At 43.6% G+C, this 25820-nt stretch overlaps 2 protein-coding genes across 2 annotated transcripts in view; one reads left to right on the top strand and one right to left on the bottom strand.

The window, feature by feature from the left end:
• The window catches only part of gab1 (GRB2-associated binding protein 1), a 194961-nt gene that overhangs the window by 14810 nt on the left and 154331 nt on the right, over positions 1-25820 (top strand). The gene's annotated exons all lie outside the window — the stretch shown is intronic.
• Positions 1-25820, bottom strand: part of hhip (hedgehog interacting protein) — a 30832-nt gene that overhangs the window by 2575 nt on the left and 2437 nt on the right. The window contains exons 2-12 of the mRNA XM_084005746.1: positions 23906-24098; positions 19586-19715; positions 18209-18410; positions 11781-11932; positions 10307-10480; positions 10044-10187; positions 9672-9790; positions 8557-8680; positions 7544-7689; positions 6276-6357; positions 66-214 (exon numbers count right to left, since the gene is read on the bottom strand). Of these exons, the coding sequence (XP_083861872.1) occupies positions 66-214; positions 6276-6357; positions 7544-7689; positions 8557-8680; positions 9672-9790; positions 10044-10187; positions 10307-10480; positions 11781-11932; positions 18209-18410; positions 19586-19715; positions 23906-24098 (1615 nt within the window). The remainder of the gene's footprint in view (positions 1-65; positions 215-6275; positions 6358-7543; positions 7690-8556; positions 8681-9671; positions 9791-10043; positions 10188-10306; positions 10481-11780; positions 11933-18208; positions 18411-19585; positions 19716-23905; positions 24099-25820) is intronic.

Below are 25820 nucleotides of genomic sequence, written 5' to 3'. Positions count from 1 at the left end.
GGCGTCCAGATGATACCACGCACACCAAAAAAGCAACAGATGCAAATCTACGCGAAGGCACTCACCGACTCGGCAGAGGGGGCCCTCCCAGCCGGGGCTGCAGCAGCACTTGCCCGTCGGAGTGCAATGTCCGTTCTTACAGTGTCTGGAACACGTTGTCATCAGCAGCTCTGGAGGCTCCACCGGACGCTGGCACTCCTTCGGGGAAGGAGGTCTGCAACGGTTGGTAGAAAAGGGAGAGTCGATATGTGTGGGACACAAGCATCACATGGTATGCTACAAGAATTACAGTCATTTAATTTGATCTCTTAATGTCTTTAAACATCAGTGGTCAAATTCAATTATATTCAACTTTACTGTCACCACAAAGAGCACTGAGACAAACAAATGTTGACACACCAAATGGAGCTATAATAACAGAATCTTAAAACTGTCTAAACATGTCACCGTGATTCAAACCTCCTGTAATTAGGACCCAAATTACTGTTGGTCATATTAAACGATGAAGGCATGTCACATATGTGGTCTCGGGTCCCGCCACTCCCTACAATCTTGAATCCTGAACAATGAACTGTCTCCGCTGAAATGCCTCAAACTCCATTATTTTTTTTTCATCTGACAGATGCACCCAATAACAACAACTGCAATGATAATTATAGATGTAAACGGGGTCTTATTGATTTTTAAAAAGGCAGGGAAAGTGCGTGTCAAAGGGCGTAGTTTCTGGAGCTTCGGATGATTCGAGACATGAGATATGTTCTTTCGGCTGGTTACTAATCAGCTCTGTGTTTGTTCTGTGCTCAGCTGCTGTAATGGATACATCGCCTTGGTTGTTGGGTCTGAATCAGAAATCACTTTCACGCTACGGTAAATGAGTCCGTTAGAGGAGAGCAACACACATCCATTCTTATTTTCTATTTGACAGGACAAATCCCCACTCTTATTGGCTGAGGTATACGGTCATACCATACTGTGATTGGTTGGCAGCGCTGTATGAAACATGTTCTATTTAAACATCTCACACTTTATTTTGAAGTGTCATGACAGCTGTAGCCATCTGTTTACTCTACAGCTATTTTTTGCTTATTACAACAAGGAGGATTAACATGTCTGTCATCATATGCTTTGTCTATGGTCTCAGATGATGATCAGGTTATTGAGATGTAAACTAAGTGGGACAGCATTTTCAAGTGATGCACATTGTGTATTTAACCCCTGAAGCTACTTAAAATATGTATAAATACATACATATTTTCTTTTTTCTGTATATTGAAACAGGAACAATACCTGCGTTGATTCTTGAACAAGAACAAAACAACACATACATGCAGGGTTTACTCAGAGCTCCCAAAGCTATAAACAGGATTTGGAAAATACAGACACACACAAACATCTCCACACCATATGCGTCAAGTCTGAACACCGAAGAGACATGATTCCATATTAAGACAAACATCCAAATGGGCTGAAACTGACCATCACACACTAAAAAAAAAAGGCCTGGAAATAATACAGCAAGTGCGTAATCGAGTTCAAACGTCCGTTAGCGCCTGTTGTGCACATATTTGTGAGTTTGTGAAAGAGAGACAGGGGGGAACTATAGAAGCGTAAACAGTCCTGTTGTACTGGGATAAACAGCTAATGAGGCGACACAGTCTGCTGGACACACACGTACACACAGGCTTGGTAGCTGAACTCCTGGAGACGGATGCTGGTCTGAGAGCTGAAGAGCGTCAGTACTGACGTCAGTGTGTATATATGTAATGTTCAGTCCACGGGGGAACAGATCAATCATGGCTGGAGAGCAAATGGTCAATCAGCGGTAGCAGCCAAAACTAGAGGAAGGTCAGGACCTACAGTCTGGTGGATCACTTCTGTATATCGAGTCTGAAATAATCCATTTAAATACACGTACTGTACATCTATTTCAGCTGCCCATGCTTTCAATCTGAGGATAATATTGATGGGGTTTGTTTTACCTGTGGAGTTCTACCTGTTCTGACCTTTAGTAGTTGGGTAGATATAATATTTATTTCATGTGTGGGAAGATTTCAGCTTTTATTAAAAATCAGTCATTTGTTGGATACATGACTGCTACTACGATGCCGTGTGATGATGGCTGAATTATATTTGACTGTGCGGGTGTTTACTTCCTATTTTGAAAATGTATTGCAAATGTTCTGACAGATACACTGATTAATGGCACTGTGCAGTGACAATACTGTGTGTGTGTGTGTGTGTGTGTGTGTGTGTGTGTGTAAAAGTTGCTTTAGATTTGGAAGGATGGAGGATGGAGGGTGGTGGTGGTGGGTGGGGGGTTGATTCCCATGCTCCCATCAGCACCCAACTCCAGACTCCATCCGTGCTGGCTTTTGTTGTTGCAGGCTGCATGCAGTTAAAAAAAAGAGCGAAGGAGGGAAGCAAACAGAAAGAGAGGGAGGGAGAGAAAGAGTAAGAGTCCCCGGAGAATTGGGGGTGGTGGGGGGGGGGGGTCTGTAGCTAACACTGTTAATAGCAGGCAGGGGTCAGCGGCGCTACTAAACAGTCTGTACGACTGCCAGGGTGGCTGTGAAAACAGCACCTGCTGGTAGCGCCACTTGACAAAGGCAGCTGGGTCAACAGCCACTGTGGGAATTTATCAACTTTGGGAGGGGTGGTGTATGTGTGAGAGCAAGGGAGTAGGAGACGGGTGACAGTGCGAGAGAGAGAGAGAGAGACAGAGAGAGAGAGAGAGACAGATGATGATGACGGAGGAAATTGTAAATTAAACGCAGATTGTGTCATAATTGAAGGGGAAATAAGGGTGGAAAGTGAGTGAGGCCTACATGACAGTACAGCTGTAAAGAACCAGGAAGATAAATGCAGGTTAGGACTTCTGTCTTTCCATCAGGGGGAAGCTGAAAGCTTCACTGACATCCCTTCAGGTCTGCCTCATCAGAGCAGCGAGGATGATCTGCCTCAGATTTGTCCCTGATCTGTTTGATATTATGATGTCAGCGTGTGTGTGTGTGTGTGTGTTTGGCTTGTTGGCTTGCAGGCCCTGTTTGATTGACGTGAGGTATATGTGAGAAAAGGTCCGTGGAGTGGTGTACATTGTGCGCCCCAACAATGGCTTAATCAAACGGCTCAGTGTGGTCTCTTTTGCTGTTTTGTCATCCGACTCCATTGTTTGGGGGCTTCTTTTGTAGCGTCATTCCTTGTTTTAATTGTGCAAGAAATTTACTGTGTATTGTAGGAGCCGTGGCTATTCAGTGCGACTGGCAAGCAGCTTTGTGAAGGGGAGGACCACAGCAGAGATGCAGGAAGATTTAGGAGGGATAGGAAAATAAAGAAAGGGGTTTTTTTTTTGCGCGGTGTGCTGGGAGCCAGCGTACCGCACGCTCACACAGGCTCACAGATGTGCATGTTCGCGTGTACGCACCACCCACACAGTTTATATCAGTGCGCACGAAGACCAAAAAAAAAAACAGAGAAGCACACATACAGATAAATATATCCACAAACGAGCACCCGCTGTCTCCTTTCCCTGTACGTCCAGTGATTTGTGACTTCCGTGGCTAATGCAGTTCATAAAGGAGGTCCCAGGACCCTTTTCCAAGTCCACTGGATCTGTTTAAGGTCTCTGCTCACTGTAATTCAATCAGTCCAGCCTGCAGCTGACAAAACTTGAATGTGTGAAAACGCTTTCATAATGCTACTTTCCCTGCTTTCTCTTTGGAGAGAGGCTGTAACAAATAGAAAAGGCAAATTGCGTTTTACACCAGGAGTCAGCAGGAGGTCTGGCGCTATACGGCGCGATACAATTAGGCTATTGCCGAGCACCAACTGTAAGAGCGGAGCTCTCCATCTGCACGGGTGGAGTGCAACGTGTGCCTTTTGAATTATGATATGCTAAACATTTTACTTTGCTATATGACTCCCATGACATATTGTACATACATAGAGGCTGAAACAAATCCCTCTTTTGTAATGGATCATAATATCTTTCCTAGTTAGTTTAAAAGAGAAACAGCTCTTTCTGGCTTTATTTGTTCCTGGCATAAATATAATGCTCTCACTGTATAAATAATTACATTATCACATGCGGACTCAATGGGACTGAGAAGAAGCCAAACAGAGCGAACCACAATAGCACATTCTATTCAGTTTAAAGGCCACTGCTTTGCTGTAGGCCAATACAGTAAAACTGTTGAAATGCAGAAGACAAGCAACACATAGTAAAAACCTACATTATATATATTTTTTTGTCTCAATTAGACATGACATCATTTGTATATTTTACTTTCACATGTCTTGTGTTTTCTTTTATATCTTAATGCCTTTTTATATGTCTGATGTAAAGTCTTTTGAACGATGCCGTTTCAGCTTCAGAGCTTTTCGACTGCATGTCACAGCCACCATTTAGAGACTATATGATTGGAAATATTTCCATCCAACTGCTGAACCAAACAAGCCCCGTCTTGCTCTCTGCCCCCCCCCCCCTTCTCTCTCACCCACATACACCCTCACACCACACACATCCAGTATGATTCAAAATGCATGGTGGCCTATTTATTATTGGAGGGGTACTCCAACTGACAAACAAATACCTAGAAATGAAGTCATCTGGCCAGGACATGTTTACACAAACACTGCTGAGGGATTTTATGGCTGATGTTTCCCTGTAAGCCTTTGCCGCCCTCCCTAACGGTTCCTCTTTCCCCCTTCTATGTTCCCAAACACAGCGCTAGATGCTATACTGGACCACAAAAACCACCAAACTCTAAAACAAACCTCTTTATGAGAGGGCTTCGGGGTCCAGATGTCTTCGCAGTATGGAAAAGAAGAAAAAAAAAAGGGGAGGACCACCAGACTTGATAACGCACTGAGGTCAGACACGTTAGCTACCCCAGTTACTCCCCCCTGTCACCCCCTCTCAGTCCCCCCCCCCCCGCCGCCCCTGTAACAAGATCATAATAACGGAGCCAGAGTGTATTAGGAGTCAAGATTCTAACACCACAGGGTCCACATAGACTAAACAAGTTCACTTGATGGTGGAAAGAATTGTTCTTTGGGAGAAATGCGTCCAGCGGCCTCGCCAGAAAACATAAATAAGGCGCAAACCACCGGGGCTCCTCTGAAACATCTGTGGTGTAATTAATTGTCTAAAAGCCTAAAGAAATATTATTTATTTGGGACTTTTCTTGTGCATCCAGTGCATTTAAAGTTAGAGCCACTTACTGACCTGAGCAGATGGACCTGCAGGATCTCACTCTCTCAACTTTGTGCTGATAAAAAAAAAATACGGCCTTGAAATTGAATATGCGATTGGTTTGAATTACAAAGTCTGCTCATGTTTGTGGTGATTTCCTTACTGCCAGGGTAATATATCAGCCACAAACGCTTATACATCCCTTCTGTATCGTGTGTCATGAATTCATGTACACAGTGACACACACACACACATTCCAGTTGTTTCACATCAACTAATTGAGCATCGGACAGCACGGATTTAGAGCAGATTGCACAGTTAAGTTGGCGTCTGTGTGCTGGATTGTCACTGAACTCCATCCACGTAATAAAATAGCCACTATGTTATATGCATGAACACGTGTTTCTACGTGTGCTGAAATACAATATGTAGAGTTCCCCGCGCTTGACAACAGGTGCCTTTGTGTCCCCCCTTACTCTCGGCAGAATAAATCCTGCTGTCAAACGCTCTGAAAATAACCAGCAGGCGATAGTTACTAAAGGTGAATACGGCCAGCTAGTCCGTGTTTCTGTTTGCGATACTTTAAACTAACATTGTGAAATGCTTTGCTTATTCTCAACTCACTGCTTGGCATTTGGTTTGGCCCGGGCAGGTGGTCATGTGACGAGTTGTTGAAGGGCACAAAAGTTCTGGCCGCAGCAATATATGAAGTGTGTGTGTGTGTGTGTGTGGGGGGAAGTGTACAGTAGGTAGAGAGGACTCGAGGGGGGACGTTAACAAGAGAAGTGATTGAGTGCATTTGATTAAATATAGATTTATAGTTAATGAGAGTCAGTTGCATGAGTGACTTGTATGATATACTGTATATGGGCTCATCGTGGCCTCCTCATAAAACAAAACAGGCATGGAATTAGTGATGGAGGGCTGGCTTGCTGGAGTCTCGTAAGATGGCACGAGGCATTACTTACTTATTGAACTGAGACTAAACTGTATTCCACCAGAGTTTGCAAACATACAATGGAAAACAATATGGTTCTCTCAAAGCCCCTTTCCAAATGTAGAGCAAACTACTTTGTGATTGTACCTTTTAGGGTCCACCAGCTTGTAGAGTTTCCCGCTGTGTGACTGCGCCGTGCTTTTACTGCTTGCCAGTATGTAGACTTCACCTGCAAAGAGGAAGAGTCACATGGAAACGGGCAATCAGCACTAATTGCATTATTTTAATGTACATATCCCAATAATTAACCTTTCTGGATTAACAACACCTGTGGCGAAATGAAGAGAGGAGAAAAGAGGAAGTAAGTGGGGACAAGAGGAGAGGACGAGGAGATGAGGAGAATGACTCCAGCTTCTGCATTGCTGCACTTGCCAAAGGACTATAAGAAAGGCTTTAACGGGGCAATTGGATACTCATGACTGGGAACCAGGCGGTTAATTTAATGAGGAACGAGCGCACAAGAAAATTCCATAAGGGGACAAATTGTAAACATGTGTCTGTGGGGCCCGTACGTTGGGACGCAAGCCCCACCCCCTCCATGATTCTTTGCACCACGCATTCTGATCAAATGCAGGAATCTTTGAAAACCTTGTCAAGAGAAAAACTTCAAGACCTGGCAAGAACTGTGATCAAACATTTGTGATGGCCGTGTGAGTGATCTGCATCATGTGTTCGTGTTAATCAGAAACACAAGAGCTGACAGTTAATAATTCTGTGAGTGTCTGGTGGGGGTCCAGCTGGTTAAAATGTTCTGTATCGTATTAGTCTGCTCACCTCGGCTCACCCTGCCTTATCTGAATGTTGCGGTCGCCCCACAGGTAAACAGTAAAACACCTCTCTATGCAAAACATCGCCTGGTAGGTGGCCCAATACGCAGCTCATAAGTGGGTCTTTATCGTTGCTATCTTATGGAAATGACAATTAATCCAGAAGGAAATACGCACTCTTTAATATCCTGTTGGGAATGTGCCACAGGGGTTGTATAAGAAAGGTATTTGTTCCCCTGTAGTTCTGACTGTTACTCCTTGTTGGCTCAGTGTTGCCATATTTCCAGATTTAAATCATGTTTTGTTCTCGCTGTGTTAGTGCAAATCATTACAAAACTTTTTTTTTTTTTTTTTAAACAATGGGAAAATTCCTGACCACGATGTTAACATGTGCGCCGTTGATAAATATACAAGAAAATTACTGTAAACCATGATTTTTCCATAGTTTTGACATCAGTCATTTGAAGCTGACAAGTTTATGGTTTAAACCCCTGAGTGATCTCAGAAAACAACACAGAACTGTCACTCATGTGGCTATAGAGGGGAAGAGCAAAACAACAAAAAAAAGAAGAGAAAAGAAAAACTGACCTAGTTCATCCTCTCCAAAACCTAAGATGTGTCCCACAAGCATGGAGCCACAGGAGCCGGCCGAGCCCAGACACAGAGCTTTCTCCTCCCACTGAGCGCCACTTGCTGATGTTGGCGACGGCGACTTCTGGAGGATCCGCAGGTTACTAAGGCAAACAAAACACACAGAGTAGGACAAGCATTACTAATGATGTAGTATACTGGTCATGACATGCACATGACGTTTATAAATCACTCAACAAGCGAGAAATACAACGTCATTCGTTCTGCAGCAGAAAATCGGCAAATCGCAGTTGAGATCTGGAAACCGGGACAACTTTTACTTCTTGGAACATGGTTCACTGACCCATCTTCCTTCCCCTCCCCGCGTATCACATGGTGTTATTTAAGACCTTGGAGTTTCAAAACCAACATCATGCCAGAGCCTTCGCTCAGCCACAACAACGTGCCCTCAAATTGTAATGAGGCACAGAATTAAACCCACCACACATTGTTTTACACACAGTGCCAACTCCTGATAGTGTACTTCCCCCCGCCCCCCTGCTATTTACTTCCTTTGTTTACTCAAGCGTCAGTGTTTGACATCAGCAAAGTAGGATAAATTACAAACCAAAGAAAAGTGTGAACAGCAAGAGAACAGGATGTCTAATCTCCATTTACACTGAATGAGCCGTGTCGTGGTGGTGACAGTAACATTAAACTTGTTTTCCCCCACGTGGACGGAACGCCGTGTTTACTTTGGCACATGCCGATGCACGGAAAAGATTTTCAGTGTGAGCGGAGAAGAATGTGTCATGTTGATCTCAATAGGACTTAAGATGTTCGTCTGATCATAAATCAAGTGTACCCGAACGCCGATAGGATAAAATCACTACCGTGTCTTTAAAAATGGAGCTATCCGTCAACAAGTGCGCCGGGAGCCAATCTGGATTTCACAACATGCAGTGACTTCATTTTTCAGTTGGTTTATTCGTCGGCGTCGTTTCAATAGTCAGCTCCTTTCTCATTCGTACCCATTTTTATCTCCAAACACGTAGCTGCCGTAGAGCCTTCTGGACTGGCAGCCCCTGTAGATGAAGCCCCCCACGGGTGGAGCCCCGCCGCTGGACTGCAGGTCATAGACAGAGGGCTCATTTTCTGGGGAGGGGCAAAGAGTCGGAGTTATGATGGAGGCAATCTAATCCATGTATTCATCACGATATTCATCAATCTGCATCTTGGAATTACCTTAATATAAACCAATGATAGTAATTGTTGTTTTGTTTGCATTTGAAATCAAAAAGATTAACCATGTTTACTTATTTTTTTGTCAGACGTGTATGAGATATAATCGTTGTGTGGCTCATATTAGGGAAACGTAATTCAGCAAGAAAAACTTCGAATTGGACAGCGATATATTTGACCTCCAACTTCAAAAGTATTATTCATAAGAGAGATGTCGACGCAATATTGAATGTTTTCTGGATTACAATCTTGGCAAAGGGAAATATGAATGGAGGTTGTCTGCCTTTAAACATTTATGATCCAAAACATTTCTCAACAGGCTAAATCAGGCAGCGAGCCAAACGAGCAGCGTTCTGTAGCAATAACTGGCACTTTGAAAGTGAGAAGGTTGAGGCTCAACTTGGGTTGCCAGAACAACATCCACTGTGGCAAAGATTACCAGGCATGTAATGTGGAAAAAACGGCAGTAATTCACTGTAGAGGAGAAGAAGGTTTATCATTCTGAAGGTGCCGCTGATATCGATTGTTTTTTTATTCATATTTACTCAATATGAGAAGAGCTCGGCCCCTCTAAGCTGTGTTTTCAACAACACTAAACCCTCATCTCCACAGTTATCGTTGTTGACAGTTTTAAATCTCACTTGTGGACACACTATCACATTCCCCTGGCAGATCTGCACTCCACAAGAGGGGAATCTTTCTACATCACATCATTTTTACAGTCAACCTTCACTGTCTCTGCACTCAACTCGGGATGTTTTCTGAACTTGTTGCCAAAACACCATGTTCTTACAAAAATGAAAGACATTTGTAAAAAAACAGACTAATTGCAAACTAATTAAGTTCTTAAAAAGGGTAAATATTATGAATATTTTCTGAAATTCTCATGGAAATTGTGATTTACCATAATCTTTGCCCGTAGTGATCTCCAGTATTCTTCCTGCTGATGTGTTTTTGCCACTGGCGTCTGTGCAGAGGATTAAGAGACTCCCATTGTCAGACTGAAGCCGATCCACTGCACACCTACAGAACAGAATACAGGATGAGTACAGCAGAAACAGAGGTCCAGTCACCAACAAACTAAAAGGCGGCATAAGAACAGTCCAAAAGAGCAGTAGTAAAGCAGCATATTAGGATGATTGCTATTTGAACTATTCATTTTTAAAAGTCAGTTGTAGGAGCCTGATTCTGATGTGTGGATCATTTTTGCCAGGAAACAGCTGTTAAGTTGTTCAGTGTGACGTTGCTGAGGTTTCTCATCAAATATTCCACACACCTGCCTGGGTCATGTAATCCATGAGCAAAGATTTCAGGCGGCTGGTTGGTGCTGTTGAAGTACGGGTTATTCCGCGGTATGGAATAAGGAGACGTACAGCAGTCTGTGTCCACATCCACCCTCAGGATGGACCCTGTGAAATCACTGCATTCAAACACACACACACAAAAAAAGGGAAGAAAGAAAGAAAGGGATTCAACCTTTGGGGCACAAACAGCAGCACTCGATCGTTGATGCAATGGTTCTCAATTGTCTGCGCTCACCTGAGTCCATCCATCTCCTCCATATCGTCCAGGGTGATCATGCCGTCGCCCAGGATGATGTGCAACAGGCCGTCAGGGCTGAACAGGAGTTGACCACCTAGGTGCTTCCTGTGCAGCTCTGCCACTTCCATCAGCATCCGGACGGTCCGAGTGTCCACCTGGTTGGGGTTTTTCCTGAAGAAAATCATAAAATGTCTTTGTCACTGGGTTTCTGTTATGCCTATATGCTTCCATACAGACTCAAAAATACTCAACAAAAGTACACACTGAATTAGGGCCTTGGAAAGTGGACGCAGTCTGCGCTTGATTGGTGTGAAAGTCACTAAAGAAATGCAATGCAACGTCTGTTAAACATACTGCAGAAGGCATGACTCTATATATAAGTGCTCTCTAAATACTTTTAAGAATAATTGTGGGTAAAACGATACCAAAGCATGGATAAGAAGCGCTGACGTGACACAAAACAAAATCTAACCTTTAATGAGTTTAAATTGTTTGTCGTCTGGAGACATTTAGTCAATTTAGTGGGGACTTCAAAATGTTGCACAAGTTGGATTTGGCGTCGCAATATCAGCAACAAATATTTCATCATGTGTTATTTTGGGTTGTCCTGCAATTTTTAAAAAGCAGCTTGACAAAGAAAAAAGAAAAATCACTCTCTTAAACTAGCATCAAATGCTTTACCTGTCATTTTTTTCCTATTGAACCCTGAAATTAAGGACTAGAGGTTGCAGTCACCTAGACTGCATGCCAAGACTATAATTAAGATTAGATCATTAAATTAAACATACAGCTGTGATTATGCAAATTAAAATGTAACATTTAAACACTTTCGTGAGAGAAGATTGTTTTCTTAATTACAGGTCATTGCGAAGGGAGTGTGAGATATCAACGCTGCAAAGTGCACACGTCGTTATGATCACAAGAGTGTTGCAAACTGAAAGCCCATATTACGCTGCTGTTGCATTCGCTGTTTTACTTATTATGGTGTCTGGCAGAAAACGTCTCAAATCGGTGGTGTTGAATAGAAAAAGCCAATGTTATTATCAATTCCTTCAGGGTTTCTTTCTGATCAGGACTTTTTCCACAACATCCAATACATTTGCTTTCTCTTATTTCTCTTATTGAAACACTTCCAATTTGTACAAATCGCACCATTTGAGTTTTTAAGCAAACGACAATAAAAACGATGGCACGCACTGCAAAGCAGATAGTGGGAATTTCACCAACCGTCATGCATCGCCACGAATTACGACTGACCACATTGTAAACTGTGCTGTGTTCGACGGTGGTTAAATAAGTGGGCTTCGTCTTTGCATGAAGAAATGCATGTGTCCACGCTATATTAACCCTCCAAAGTTAATAGGTCAGCTCAATGCTGCGTAGACCATGAGGCAGCAGAGGTTTCTGGTTTCCTTTCAGGCAGTAAACGACCCATATTTAAGGTAGATTTGGCACACACTTCTCCCATTACCTCGAAACGGTGTATTCAACCACACGGAGAATGTGGTCGTGCGGTCCGATGGCCCAGCGCTCTTGGTTGGTGGTGTAGGAAACGTAGAGCTTGCCGTTCTTCTTGTAATTGGGGTGGAATGCCAGGCTTAGCAGGCCCCTTTCATCTCCACCCTGCAGTCAGATGAGAAACACAAAAGATCCAGGAGTTAATTATATCCCTCCTTGGCTTCTGCTCAGCTCTGTGGGGTTGGAATCCCCCGCCCCTCCCCTCCGTCATCTTCATCATCACCAAGACCACTACATGCCACCCCTACACACCCATCACCCCCAACCTCCTTTAATTCTCCAACCTCTCTAATCCCCCTTTTTTATTTATCCATCACATTCCCTTTCACACCCCTGCTATTCTCCCATTCTCTCTTTTTCTCCCCTCGCCTGTTTCACTTCACACCATCACCAACCTCCTTGAATGTACCATTACCAACCATTATAAAGCGTTTGACTCTGGGTAGAGTTGCACCTCCTCTACAACCCCCCGCCTTCGCCCCCAGCCTTCTCCGCGGCCTGGTTATGTGCGCTTGTCCACGGGGTCGGGGGGCCCCTGTGACGCCGAGGCCCTCCCGGTGGCCTCCATTGTGCGGTGATTTGTGTGTGTAATCTTTGGGGGATATCCGTGAATGCTACGCTGAGTGGCTGAAAGAATTTATTAGCTCACTCACAGTTCATAGAGAGCACAAAAGTGCAGAGTGCTTCAGTCCGTGCTTTTTGCTCCCCGTCCCCCTCGCTCTCTCCTGGTTTACACAAAATCCATGCAAAATGCAAGGCTTGGAGGGGGAGGAGGGGATGGGGGGGGGGGGGATGGGGGGGCAGCAGATAGCTGCCAACTCCCACTGTCTTGGCAACATGTTTAGAAAACATCTAAATTGCTTGTGTAATATGTAAACCTTTGTCTCACCCCGGAGGCAGCTACATCAGTTGTCACTACCCTGGTGGTCCTCCCATCATAGTTAGCTGTAATAATCAGCTACAGCATTTCGTTCCCTAGGCAAGACAAGCCAGGTTGGTCCTTATTTTTTTTAATGTTGTACTCCCCTCGCTATTGCTTCTTGACAAAAGAATGAACAGAATGCTAGGCTTAGGTGTGAATAATGTTTATAAAGTGGTCCCCGTGTGATTGGATCCCTCTTAAAACAGCTTGATATGCCGTTAAAGAAAAATAATTAAAAATCAAAGTGAGCATCACGCAGAGAAGTAATTTCACCCATCGCAAACAAACAAGTATCTGCAATTATCACAGCGCTCTCATCCTTAAGACACTCGCTCTTAAAATAGTAAAAGCGTAAATATCTTGGTTTGAACTTAAGTGGGAGGCTCTGGATAGGTGTAGTCTATGCCATGGGCCAAGAAACACACATCATAATATGGTGCGCTGAATCGCGTCGATCTGCTTTGGACTGTGTTAGACTCGGCCCAGTCAAACACAGCGGTGACACAGGCCACATGTGAATGAAAAAAACGAGATGACTCTTTGCAAAGGAATGTACTTGAAGCACCAATGAGCAACAACAGAGACCCACAAGATAAGCCACAGGGGTTCAATCAATCTGAATAGAAAGTGAAATGTTGTGAAAGTTGACAAATAAATCTCCACCCCAAAAGGCAGAGTTCCTCCGCAGCAAATTTATGACCACTACTAAACGTCAGATCGTTGAAGTCAAATAAAAAAGGAGTTATGTGGGAGTGGATGCAGCACACTGCGCAGCTGGATGTTAGTCGGAGCAGAGGTGACTGCACTTTGCCAGGGTTTCATCCTGGGAAGAGAAATTCTCAACCTCACCTTGAAACGCCGCATCCGTCTGTTGGATTTTTGGGGGTGCAGTGACCCAAATCCCCAAAATAAACTCACCGAAAGAAGGTGGGTCAAAGACCACGATTCCAAAGAGGCCTAGATCGGGAGCCAAAAGGAGGACCACCAAGATACACAGCGGTTAAATGGGCTGAAATATTAGCTCCCCTGCTAATGACTAGCTCCTTCAGCAGCAGGCGAACAGCAGACGGGGCCACCGGAGCCATAAGAAACAAACACAGCATGAGAAACCCTTCCACTGCGGAGTCAATCCACGCAGATACCTTGATTAAAAGAAGTAGAGGAGTGCCAACATGTGGCTCATCGGCATCGATCACACTTAAACCGCTGCCAGAGCTGCAGTAGGTAGATATTCTTGGCACGGTCCAAAAAACAATATACTTTGAAACAAGCTAATTCAGAGAAACTGCAGGTTGCACACGACGCCAGCTGCAAAGGGAATTTTAAGGGGTTTCAGCCTCTATTGTGGGTTTTAAAGCTATAATTGGATTTAGGAGTTTTGCTCTGACTTGTGTCATGGTATATTTTATCAACAGTACAGTGCAGTGTGCTTTATACTATGCCTTGTGGTGCTTTATACTTTTGAACTAAAGTACATATACAGATGAGGATGAGGGGCTGCAAGATCTCTGTTTTACTGCAAGCACTTAACCCTCATATTAATAATAATTTACCGGCATCGGATAATGTTAGCGATTATGATGCCTGCCATCTCCAAACCTCAAACTACACCAATGACTCTGTTGTATCTACTTATAATACATTCCCTCCATTTTTGTTCTCCCTTGAACATCTTTGTGCTTTTTATGACTGCCATCATTCTTCCACAGCCAGGCAGGGGGTTCTGATTGAATCTCCCATGAGGTATTATCTCTTCATTTTTCCACAAACACCTGCCTCTACATTCCTCTTTTTCCCTCCAATTCTGTTCTCTGGGGCTCCGGCTTTGGCACCGTCAAGCGTTTGGCGTCACTCCACAGAGGGCTGGGAAAGTGAGGTGCAGGAACCGGGAGCGAGTGGTATCTCACATCTCACGGTGCATTACGTGGAATGCTGGTCCTGTCTGAGTGGCGGAGGCAGCGACACACACAAACACACACACACACGAACACACAGCTACGATTTCCAATTCTGCAGGGGCAGCTGTCTTTGAATCCTGGTGACGCATGTGTTGGCTCATGCATTGTTATCCTGAACCTTTTGATCCTTCCTCATTGGCTTGTGGGCATTCCTCCACCAAAAGACATTCCACATGAATTGATTGGAGCCAAACAATGTCTACGCCCATCACTCAAAGACCACCTGAAGCATCTATGCTCGCACTCCCCCCACACACACACACACACCTCATGTGTCGTATTCTCTGTCTTTCCACTGTAACTCCTCCACCTGTTTACACATAAATCCTTTGGCAAGTTCACAGCAATCTGGTGACACATTAATCCTCCCACCAACAAAGATAATAAGATATAATCCATCATCTGGACCATAAAGTTCATAGAACAGCCTCTCCGTTTTTTTTTTTGCCTACTGTGAGTGCTATGATATGTTTGTTAACATCTCCTCCCTCATCAGCAGGCATCCCACTGTTTGAGGATGATTGTGAGATCAGTATGAGTTATAGTGAAGATGAGGCCACATACTTTAGTCTGTATGAGAGCAGCCCTGGGCCTCTGATGGCCGCTGAGAATGCCGAGCAGCTGTCAACGGAGCAGGGACAGAAAGAATAACATGCTGTGACTTATTTGTTTTAACAGTGCTATATTTTATTGCAGGCCCCCTCCCCGCTGTTACACAGGCTAAAACATGTCAGTGGACTGTCGGCTTTGGGTTGCAGCTCACAGATGTCTGCATTTATAAAGCTTACTGTCACTACAACACGTGCTTGTGTTGACTGTCTTTTTCTGGAGTTGTACAATGCAAGATGCTGTCATTGTTTGTGTAGTGGGCTGAAGCTTTTACAAATGCTAGCCGCCACAGAATTCACATGTATATGAGAACGTATCCTTTTGATTTTAACGGTCTTAAAATGGGTTGCTCCGAGAGCAACTCCAAACAAGTCCTAGGATAAAAGTAGTTGATGTCATATTTAATTGTTTTCAAATTTTTGTTACTTCCCCATAAAGCTTCATGGAACTCGTCTCAAATCACTGCTATCTAATAAAACATGTTCAACTAGGAAGATGGAGTCATCCACCAGCTGAACCACACCTTTGCTTGTCTGGCACATATAGAAACAACATGGTGCTATTGTGTCCTCAAATTCACGAGACTTAGGGGAATGTTAAAGTAACTCAAATTACCTTAATTAACAGGCATAGACAAGAAAGTCTAATTTTGTTGCAAACTTGCCTGAATACATAGCATCAACATAGCATTGTAGTGGTTACAGAATATTTCTTATTGCTAATGTTTATTGATATAAGATATATAAAATATCTTCTGTTTTGTTTGATTTGGCAGGAGGTTGCAGCCAGTAATGCAACTACTAATATGGGTTCGGCATAGTGGAAAGTAAAAATAATTACAGCAGGAGGGTTTGGTGCATTATAACCATGTCAAGAAGATGTTTAAAGTCTCAAGTATCCAAGGAAAAATCCAGTATTGTCAGGACTTTGGAATGAACGATGAAACTCGGCTAAATGCACTAATTCTGAACCACATCTTATAGCAGGGCTCTGTCCAAGCAGGAGTTTTACCCACAAGTCACCATCATGTTTAAAGGTGTGTGAATGTGAGCTGGTGGTGGAGAAACCACTGTGATGATGACATGGATAGTGTGTGTGTGTGTGTGTGTGTGTGTGTGTGTGTGTGTGTGTGTGTAGGGGGGGGGAGTTGGAGTATAGAGATTGAATTTCAGGAGAAGAACACCCACAGCGCAGCTAGGAGCCCACACCACCACAGCACAGCATTGTTTCTGTGCAGTTCAGCTTAATTGGCACCATGGGGATCCGTGGAAGGAGGGGGATAGAAGCGCAGAAGGAAACACAGAACATTACAATCAAAGCATGTGCATGGAGCTGATGATAAACCCGTTATCTGCTCCGTCTCCCGGGGCCTGGGTTCCTCTCTCTGTATAAAGGCAGCTCCATCCTGTTGATGCTGCCAGTAAACACCTTAGCCCTCCCCTGTTTCTGTTCGCCCCGTGTGGCTGGGAACCCGTTCCGGCAGCCAGCATCACAGAATAGGACTCCTGGGGCACGCGGGGGATCGAGCCACGTCTAATTGTCATAATGATCACTTTATCCACAACCCGTTTGGATTGAACGATGATAAGGGAGCACAGCAGAGCAGCGAGAGCATCCCGCAGGGGGCAGTTGCATATTCAATTGCTGTGCTCCGTTTGACTCCTCGTAAGCAACGGGTCTTGTCAGTGGAGGAGCATGAGGCATGCGTGATAGATAAACTTCCTGTCTGGGAGGATGCCCCACAAAAATACCAGCTAAACCATCTCGTGCGATGTCAACAATTTCCAAAACAATTGTCAACTTCTATATTTGAGATGCAGCAAGGATTACGGATCAAACGTAAATATCACAACATCACTCAGAAGACGACAGTGTCGGAGTTATGCAATTGAGATATCCATAGAGACTTCTACAGCATGTGTTGTATTACAAACTCTTTGTCCAGGCATAATTTACAATGTCACAATGAAGGCATTTCAAGAACTAGCACCACAGCACAGCACAAAGGTGGTTGAAAATACAACTGATGCAACAATTTCCAAAAAAATGCATCAGGCTCAAAAGATATGAATGAGAAAATATGGAGAAAATAAAGTAGATAATACTGTAATACTGCTATGAACATATATTTAATTGACCTGTCAGTGGCCTAGTATGTATTTGAAATTGTATATCTGTATCATATTCTTTGTCTGAAGAAGAGCTTGATGCTTGAAACATCATGGGAGCATTATCTACTGTGCAGAGTGTTGTATTCCTTCTATCCATCTTGTGTTATCATGGATTTTTGCATAGAATTATGTATTTTCTTCGGCCCAATATGTTTATTTTGCACAAAGCCAAACAGAAGTAGAACACATGTTTACTTGCCACTTGACAGCCCTACCATGTCCCCCTTTTCTGGCAGGCAGACATCCATGATGAAGGTCAATCAGCAAAATGATCAGACATTCAAGAATACACCCGAAGAACTGAGTAACCATATGGGATATAGAACCCTTATAGGAGCAATATGGGAGAGATTAAGAAAGCCATTAATCCATCTTGTGAGCATTAGCAGAAAATGTGTAGTGAGCACAATGTGTGCGGTATGTCCAGTTAATTAGCAGATAATAGCATAATGATTAGCCACGCTCACATTTGATGAATGACTTAGCTTGTTGGGTGTAATTATATGACTGAATACTAATAGTGAGCTCTCGTGGGATTCGTCTTGGCTGTGGATGTTCCTCACACGTTTACATAGGTGCAAACCGTTGACTTGTAAAGCATTGTGTTAAAGCTCTGGGACATTGCTTCTTCACTCTCGTAGCAAATGATTTCATACTCCATCTGTCACTATCATATTACCCCCCACACTGTTGACACTGAAGAGGGCGGGCTCATTCCTACCTTCAGGCCGTTCTGCACCAGCTTGTGGATGTCCAGGAAGGGCTCCTTGATTAGCTCGAGGTCATGGTTGAGTATCCTGACAATTCCCTCTCTCTCCAGGACAAAGAGCCGCTGGGATCCATCCCCACAATGCACAACGGCCACCGGCTGCCTCAGACCACTCAACACCTCCTGGGCACAGTAGCAGTTGTGTTTGTGTTTCCTGGGCAACGAGGGAGACAAAAGGTCAGAGACCGATGGTGGCGGTGAACGATCCAGTTAGAAAAGGTAGAAGGAACATGACTGGATTTGAAGTAGTAATATTCAAGAGGAAGCATTAAATAATCAGCAATATGATAGAACAGTTCAACCTAAAATATTCACAAGGATTTTCTGAATCAAACACCTCATTATGCTGTCTAGGACAGTACGTATTGGATATTTGTCAACTGACAAAACTAGCAGGGCGGGAAAACTTAACCAGTGGACCATTTAAATGTACAGCAAAAATCCTTTTGGGCATAATTTCTATTATAAAACAACTAAAACGTATTTCTCCTCTCTACACCACTGGAAACTGATCATCATATCAATCATTTCCGTTCATCTTATTCAAAAACAGCAGCTTTAATAGGTCATCAGCTATGTGCATCATATCTGGATGTAGCAAAAGTAGCGCATGGGGTTCAATTTAACCCTCCTATGTCTTCCCTCCACTATGCATGTACCTAACTACAGGGCCAAGAACCCTTGTGCCTTTCCCATAACGTTAGCCTGTAACTGTGACTTCTTTTCAGCACGTTCTCCCAGCCTCTAATGTAAGAAAGTCCTGCTCATTTACCTGAGTAGGCCTCTCACAGGATAAAGGCACAGACGTGACAAAATGAGCCCGACTCTCTAACTTGACTGAGTGATTTGACCGAATGTTGGTTGCTGCTATTCAGGTGCACATACTGCTTAGCCCTCGGGGGGGGGGAAACAGAGATGAAAGGCATGCCCCCATGGACAAAAGAGCAAAGCCCTCTGTGATGTACAGACCTTTGCAATGGGAGAGGCAACCAGAATGACGCAGGATAAGCATTTTCATTATGTGAGCAAAGCTGAGCAAATGCAGTCCGGACAAACTTTAGGATTAGAGAGGAGATGGCATAGCATTTCTGTCTGGACCATGTAAAAAATGGCCCAGTCAACCAAGAACATGTGTTAGAGGCTTTGCCCGTTTCTATGAAAATTTTATGGGTCTGAACTCATAAGTACTAATGAAGCCTGAAAGTTCGCTTGGCGGAAACACGTTTAAGAAACAGCCAAATCTCATTTAAAGTAATAATAACGTACATCTTCCATAGTGTAACACAATCCTCAAATGGAATAAAACATGTTGAAAGCCAGGCCACAAACCTTTTCTCCTCTTCCAAGTAGTTGGAATCTTGCCCTAGCAGTTGCTTTCGTTGAAAATCTGGAAAGCACAAACTGGCATCTCTCCTCCCATAGTATTGGCAGAACTCATCCACATCGGCCTGGAACAGCTCTAGCAAACAACAGATACAGACATAGATAGAGGGTCTTACACTGATTGTAGATAGTGTGTTTAACCTGTAGTACACTAAACTCATGTAGACACCTAAACAGGGGAAATTAAAAATAATAATATTGTTTTCAATGGTACTTTTGCTCTGTGTGTGTGCACATTTTTGTCGTACACAGTTGCTCTATAACTGTGCGCATGCATGAGTGTGTTCAAGAGAAGACAAAAGAGTGGGAGAGAAACAGACGAAAGAGAGAAAGGATGCGATGAGCTTGTGTGCTGGGAAGGGTTGGAGTTATGCTTGATGAGCCAAACCAAATCCTGGCTAGACTGGGCTGAAATGAACAAGTGAAAAGAAACTGGGCCAAACCAAATGGATCGCAGATTAGAAGGCACCCCGCTGTGAACTGCGCCTCCTCCAGAGATCCTCCATGATTGTGCTCTCAATTTAAGTTTACACTGTCAATTATTTTTGATTTATGAAATGATGCTTTCACTACAGTTCTAATGCATTCGTATGAAAGATCCATGTGATTGGCTTTTTTTGTAGTTTATGCAGCAACATAATAATGCTTTTCTTGTTTATTCTATTTTTATTACGCATTCTTAACCAGAAGACACATTTAAATGCACGGCAAAAATCCCGTTTATCATCATGTCTGATTCCTACCAGCACCTCTTAAGTGTAACAACTGTATGAAAGTTTCCTCCTGTATGCCATCTGAACGCAGCAGGTACACAGGAGAAATCACAGAATGTCAGATTTACTGCCATATTATGTCATAGCAGTTCACGATTTAAGGCTAGTTGAAGGAAACTGGCAAATTCTTGCTGTACAAACAAGTTGAGGGGAACACCGTGTCACCGCTCTTACTGTCAAAATCAGCATATCAAAAGGCCACTTCAGTGTAGTTACTATGGAGAGGTTGGATGATGGTTTTCCCTTTGCAAAACTGTTTCCATTCAATTAATTGGAAGAAAAAACATTTAATTATTCCTGTAATACTTAGGCACTCTTAAATGTTCCCCTGTTTTACATTTCTGAGCAAATCATGCAAAAGTGACATAGTCAAGCTGTTAAATATGGCATGCAATTCTGAATAAACAAAAACTGTTTCCATGGTGAGAGATACTCTTAGCATTGCGAAACAAAAGATGTGATGTTCCCAAATAGTTCCTGAGGATAGGGAGTGTCATATGCTGTACAGATTGTGAAGCCCCTTGAGGCTAATTTGTGATTTGTGATCTTGGGCTAAATAAAATTGGCTTGACTTAACTTACTGATTGTATTCTGCAAAATATTTAGCAATTTAGCATGTGAATTCCAGGTAAAACTGCTCCTTCAGCGTTCCTTATTTCCCTTGGGCCTGCTGGTTTACCTAAACATGTTTCAGCACCAGAGCAAAAATTGATTTGCGTAAACATAGCATGCCTCCAGCCTGTGCAATCACAACACCAATCCTGGCAAAAGGCGAAGTGTGCAGCGAGTCTCAGAGGCCCTTTGCGACCTAAAAACAATCTTGCCAATATTGTTTCCTTTAGTCGAACCCTCAGAGGACAGAGGAGAGCAAATACACCAGTGATAAAAACACAAACAGGACTATCCCTGTCCCTTCTTTCATCTCCCTCTCCTGCCACACACCGACCACAAGCGCTGACCGTACCAAATACTGGAGGTGATAGGATATCCCCTCAAACATCTAAACACAACATGGAGATCAAACGCACACACATACACACACAGAGCTCTGGCTATACCACCCACTCACTTGTGTCTGCAGTTATCTTAACCGTGCTGGTTGGGGACCTCGGGTGAGGGGGGTGGGGGGTATGAGAGAAGAGGAGTACGGGGGGAAGGTGGGAGGCCTCCAGGCAGAAGTGAAAGTCAAGGCAGTAAATGTGTTTATGGAGAAATGGGAGAGAAGTACATGGCCTAATCAAGGGCTGGTAGGACATCTCATGGGGAACAGGACGACAGTTATGGATGCAGTAAAGGCTACTGTTTCATTTAATCACCGTTGGTCAGCAATTTCATATTAGCAACGTTTTAGGACATAATACTGTGTTCATGTTGGTGGTTATATTCACTCACATGATAAGATTAAAATATATATATATATTTAGTAGGGTGTGCATTTTTTCTACTGTGCTGTATTAATGCATGTTCCACCTTTATTGTACAATGTGCATATAAAAAAAAAGAGAATGAACCAAGCAAAAGAGAAGAGGAAGAGCATGCAAAAGGGAAAAAATGAAAGGAGAGAAAGAGCATAGAAGGGGAGAGACAGAGAGAGACAGAGAGAGAGACAGAACTCTGTCCATATTCCCGGCTCCCCAGCGCTAAAGTTATACTTCCATCTGGTTATCTTCCAAAGCAACCTGGGTGGCCCACCCAAAGTACTTGACATCTTGATGCACTTCAGCAGTTTTACATACACACAACCTTTGTAGAAAAATAAATGTGTCATTCGTCACCACATATGCTGATCTGCGGAGGGCTGAGGGGGGTGAGCGGGGAGGAGTGCGACGGTGAACACAAGGGGGGGGGGGTTCTTCTCTGGATTCCTCTCCTAAGCTTTTTTTTGGTTCGACTCTCTGAGCCCATATGTCTGTCAGCGCATGAGCAAGTAATGTAACTCCAGACAAGCCTTCTTCTCCCCACGTCCTCTGCTCTGCGGAGACCCAATCCGCCAAGCTCAATTGTAGTTCAAGTGCTGTGCGAGTTATGCGCGCAGGCCATTAGAAGCAGACGAGGATGGACTAAGATGGAATGTGTGTGTTTGATATTTGGCTTGAGCTCCGGCATACAACATGTGGGTGGGTTGCAGACAAGTGTGTTTGAAACTGTTCTCTGTTTGCAAATCGCAGCAGATCTAATCAGTTTGTGGCGACAGAGATTGGGAGAAGACTTGGCTGGAGGAGAGGAGACGGTCCCAAAGTGTTTGATCATGTTTGGTATGCGCACCATGAAGGCACAGGTACCTGTGATCTTGCATGCCTTCAAAGGAAATCCTGAAGACCAAATGCTTTCAAAGGGAAGAGGGGTTCCTATCATTTAGCAGGACCACATCCACAAGGAAAACTGTTGCATCAATGAGTTGTTTTTCCCCCCTTCCGATGGATTCTGCTATCTCACAGGAGAGCTCATAGTCTGAGACGACAGGGGCTGGCAAAGCAACACTTCACCTGTGTTTGGATTCATGTGAACTTACTAGGCGAAAGAAAACATACTGGTGGCAGCGCATGAGACGCAGGTTCCTAAGTGACAGTTTATGTCTGAGGAAGGCAAGGTGTCTAGACCACAGCGAGGGTGCTTATGCATACAGAATCAACCCGAGGAGTTGAGTCTGGTGAGCAGTATCCTGGAACAGCAGTCCAGTTGTCTGGTACACTGGTCAGGCTGGGGCCGGCTATTGTTAGTGCATGTTTGCACAATCACCTTGAAATCTAAGATTTTCCATTCACATGTCCGGAAATGCCTCAAATCTGTGTATTGTTACTACACTCAAGGTCTCCAAAAGAGTCAAATGTTTGCAAATTGATGCTAATTAAAACAAACCCGCATGATCCAAACAAACCTGACAGAGAGGAGAGAACAAAACTTTCAGCGCCCGGTGCCATAAATACAGTTACAGTCTGAATACTGCATCGTAAAAAAAAAAAGCTGAAATATTGCTCTTCTATTTGCCAGACCAAATGTGCTACATCAGGCTGCAGTCAGCAGATTGGTGTTGTATCTATATAGGCAGTGTGAGGCGAGTCATTTTACCGATGCATTTAAGTGCAACAGTAAAGCCGAGGAGCGAGCGAGCGAGCAAACGGGTGAGACAAGCTCAGCAACAAATGGAGGTGAGGTCAGATGAGGTAAGAGCTGAATAAATAAATATTCACAGACCAGACTACTGACGCACCACTTCTTGCATAAGTCCAAAAATCTGCCAGTTCTACATGTGCAGGCTGAGACTCAATGAGAAATGAGGCCTGCTGTGAATTTTAATTCATCACAATCACTGGTGTCAGTTGCATTTCAAATGCGTGAGGTGCTGAAATTAGCACGTGTACATATGCCTACTTACACTTACCCTATTCACGTGTACGTGTTTGCTTGCGCGTGTCACCAGGTAACCACACAGGGGGGGGGGGGTATAATTCAATTCATTCACATTCACGTTCATTATGATCTGTGTAATTACCTGGTATGTGCCCCCTGCAGGTGTAGTAGAACTCGCGGCAGAAGTCCTGGCAGAGCCGCGGCAGGTCTGGCTCCCTGTGTGGCATCTTATCCATGTCCAAGGAGTGGAACAACACCTGGGCATTGGGGGAGCAGCGAGCACACTTGATCTCCTCCAGGAGACGTCCACATTCGGTGTTGTTGGTGGAGAAAATCTGGAGACCACACGCAACAAGGGCCGATGCCTGATTAAAGTGTTTTGACTGTTAACTTCTACACATTTAGTTAAAATCACACTTTTAAAAAGACACTGCTTAAGATTTTGCAAACGACTCTAACCAGATACCAAATTACATTTCAAACCTAAAACACCTTAACACCTAACTTTTTTGCTGTGTATATATCAGCTTGTGCAATGTGTAAAATTAATGGTTTTGATTCAAAATGAAGATGGTTCCGCCAATAAAACAGAGAGGCCTTAGCATGTTCCAGTCCTCACAGGACGATCTCACCCCAGTTAGCAAGCAGAAAGTCAATGATCTCTACTGAACACAATACTCTCAAGTTACAGCAACACATCCAGATAGCAACTGTATGTGAACATCTTTCTCCCATATGGCACGCGCAAAGTGAGATACTCTCTCGTTAGCAGCACGGTGTAAAGCAACACAAGATGTGTTTGAAAAAAAAAAAAAAAAAACATTACTCCACATGCCACATCATGTGTTAAACATCAATGTCATCATGTGGTCTGTTTATATTCTGCATGATCTGCAGATTTGACATGTGGTTAGTTATTGTTAGGGTTGGGATTGGGCTGAACAGTTTGTACGGAAACTTTTTTTTTCCTCTTCTCCTCGCATCATCTCTAGAATGAAGAATGGAGAATGAGGACAGTGTGAATGTCTTCAGCATCTCCACAGAACCCCGGTCTGAATTCACACCAGTCACCCTGCAAACTCCACATTTTCACTGGTAGTGGTGGTATATCCCCTTTCCTCATCCCCCCCCTGAAACATATCTTTTTTACAGTCTCAATGCACACAAACTGAATCATAACAAAACCCTACAATCGGAAATTTAAAAGCTGAAGTACACCAATGTTTTCAAATCTATATCCCGTCCCAACAACATTTTCTCTAATATGCAATTCTATATCCTTGTCTCCTATTGGTTAAACACTGAGGTTGGAACACCCTGTCTGTTTGGAGAAATAAACAAAGAAATCATCTCATTCACTGCCTACTTACCCAAATTCATAAACAGTTAAAAGTCAAATTACAGTTCCTAACGTCTGACGGATCCTGGGGGCACGAACATGAACGAAGGCAAATAAGAGCCTCGAAGCCTGACTCGGGGTCATTACGCAAAAGTACACAAAGAGTTAATCCAAAAGAAATTAGCGGGATTATTTACGTAAGAAATTAGCTGTAATAAAACACAACGTAATCTGTTTTAGGTCAAGAGCAGCAGTTGCATGAGCGGCCAGGCAGGCAGGCTGGTAGTGCTTTGCTCTGTGTGAGGTCCATGTGTAAACACCAATTTAGAGATAGACAGGCACATCATTCCCACTCTGGTATCAACAAATTAGCAGTCTGTCGAAGTCAATTAGACCAACGGACCCAAGGCCGACATATGGATGCCTTGCACTTCGCTGTGACTGCAGAACAAACTGCAACCGTTGGGAGGAGATTTTTCCTGTTTAGTGGTTATTCGCGGCCGTGTTTACAGGTAGCGGAACATCTGGGAGAAAAACCTTGAGAGTCCACCTGAAAATATATACTAACATAAACAGAAAATCTCTCATCACAAAAGGCAACACAACGAATGAATTGAGGGGGAAAAACGAAATGTTGGCCCTCGTAGATAAACTCAAATCTGAATCCCACCTTTTGTTCTGTATTCTATCTAATTGTTGACGCCTCCCCCCCCCAAAA

The sequence above is a fragment of the Eutrigla gurnardus genome (assembly GCF_963514095.1).
Source record: "Eutrigla gurnardus genome assembly, chromosome: 3".
Classification (NCBI taxonomy): Eukaryota; Metazoa; Chordata; class Actinopteri; order Perciformes; family Triglidae; genus Eutrigla; species Eutrigla gurnardus.
Note: the sequence above shows the minus strand (reverse complement) of the source record. Positions and strands in the feature narration are given on the sequence as shown.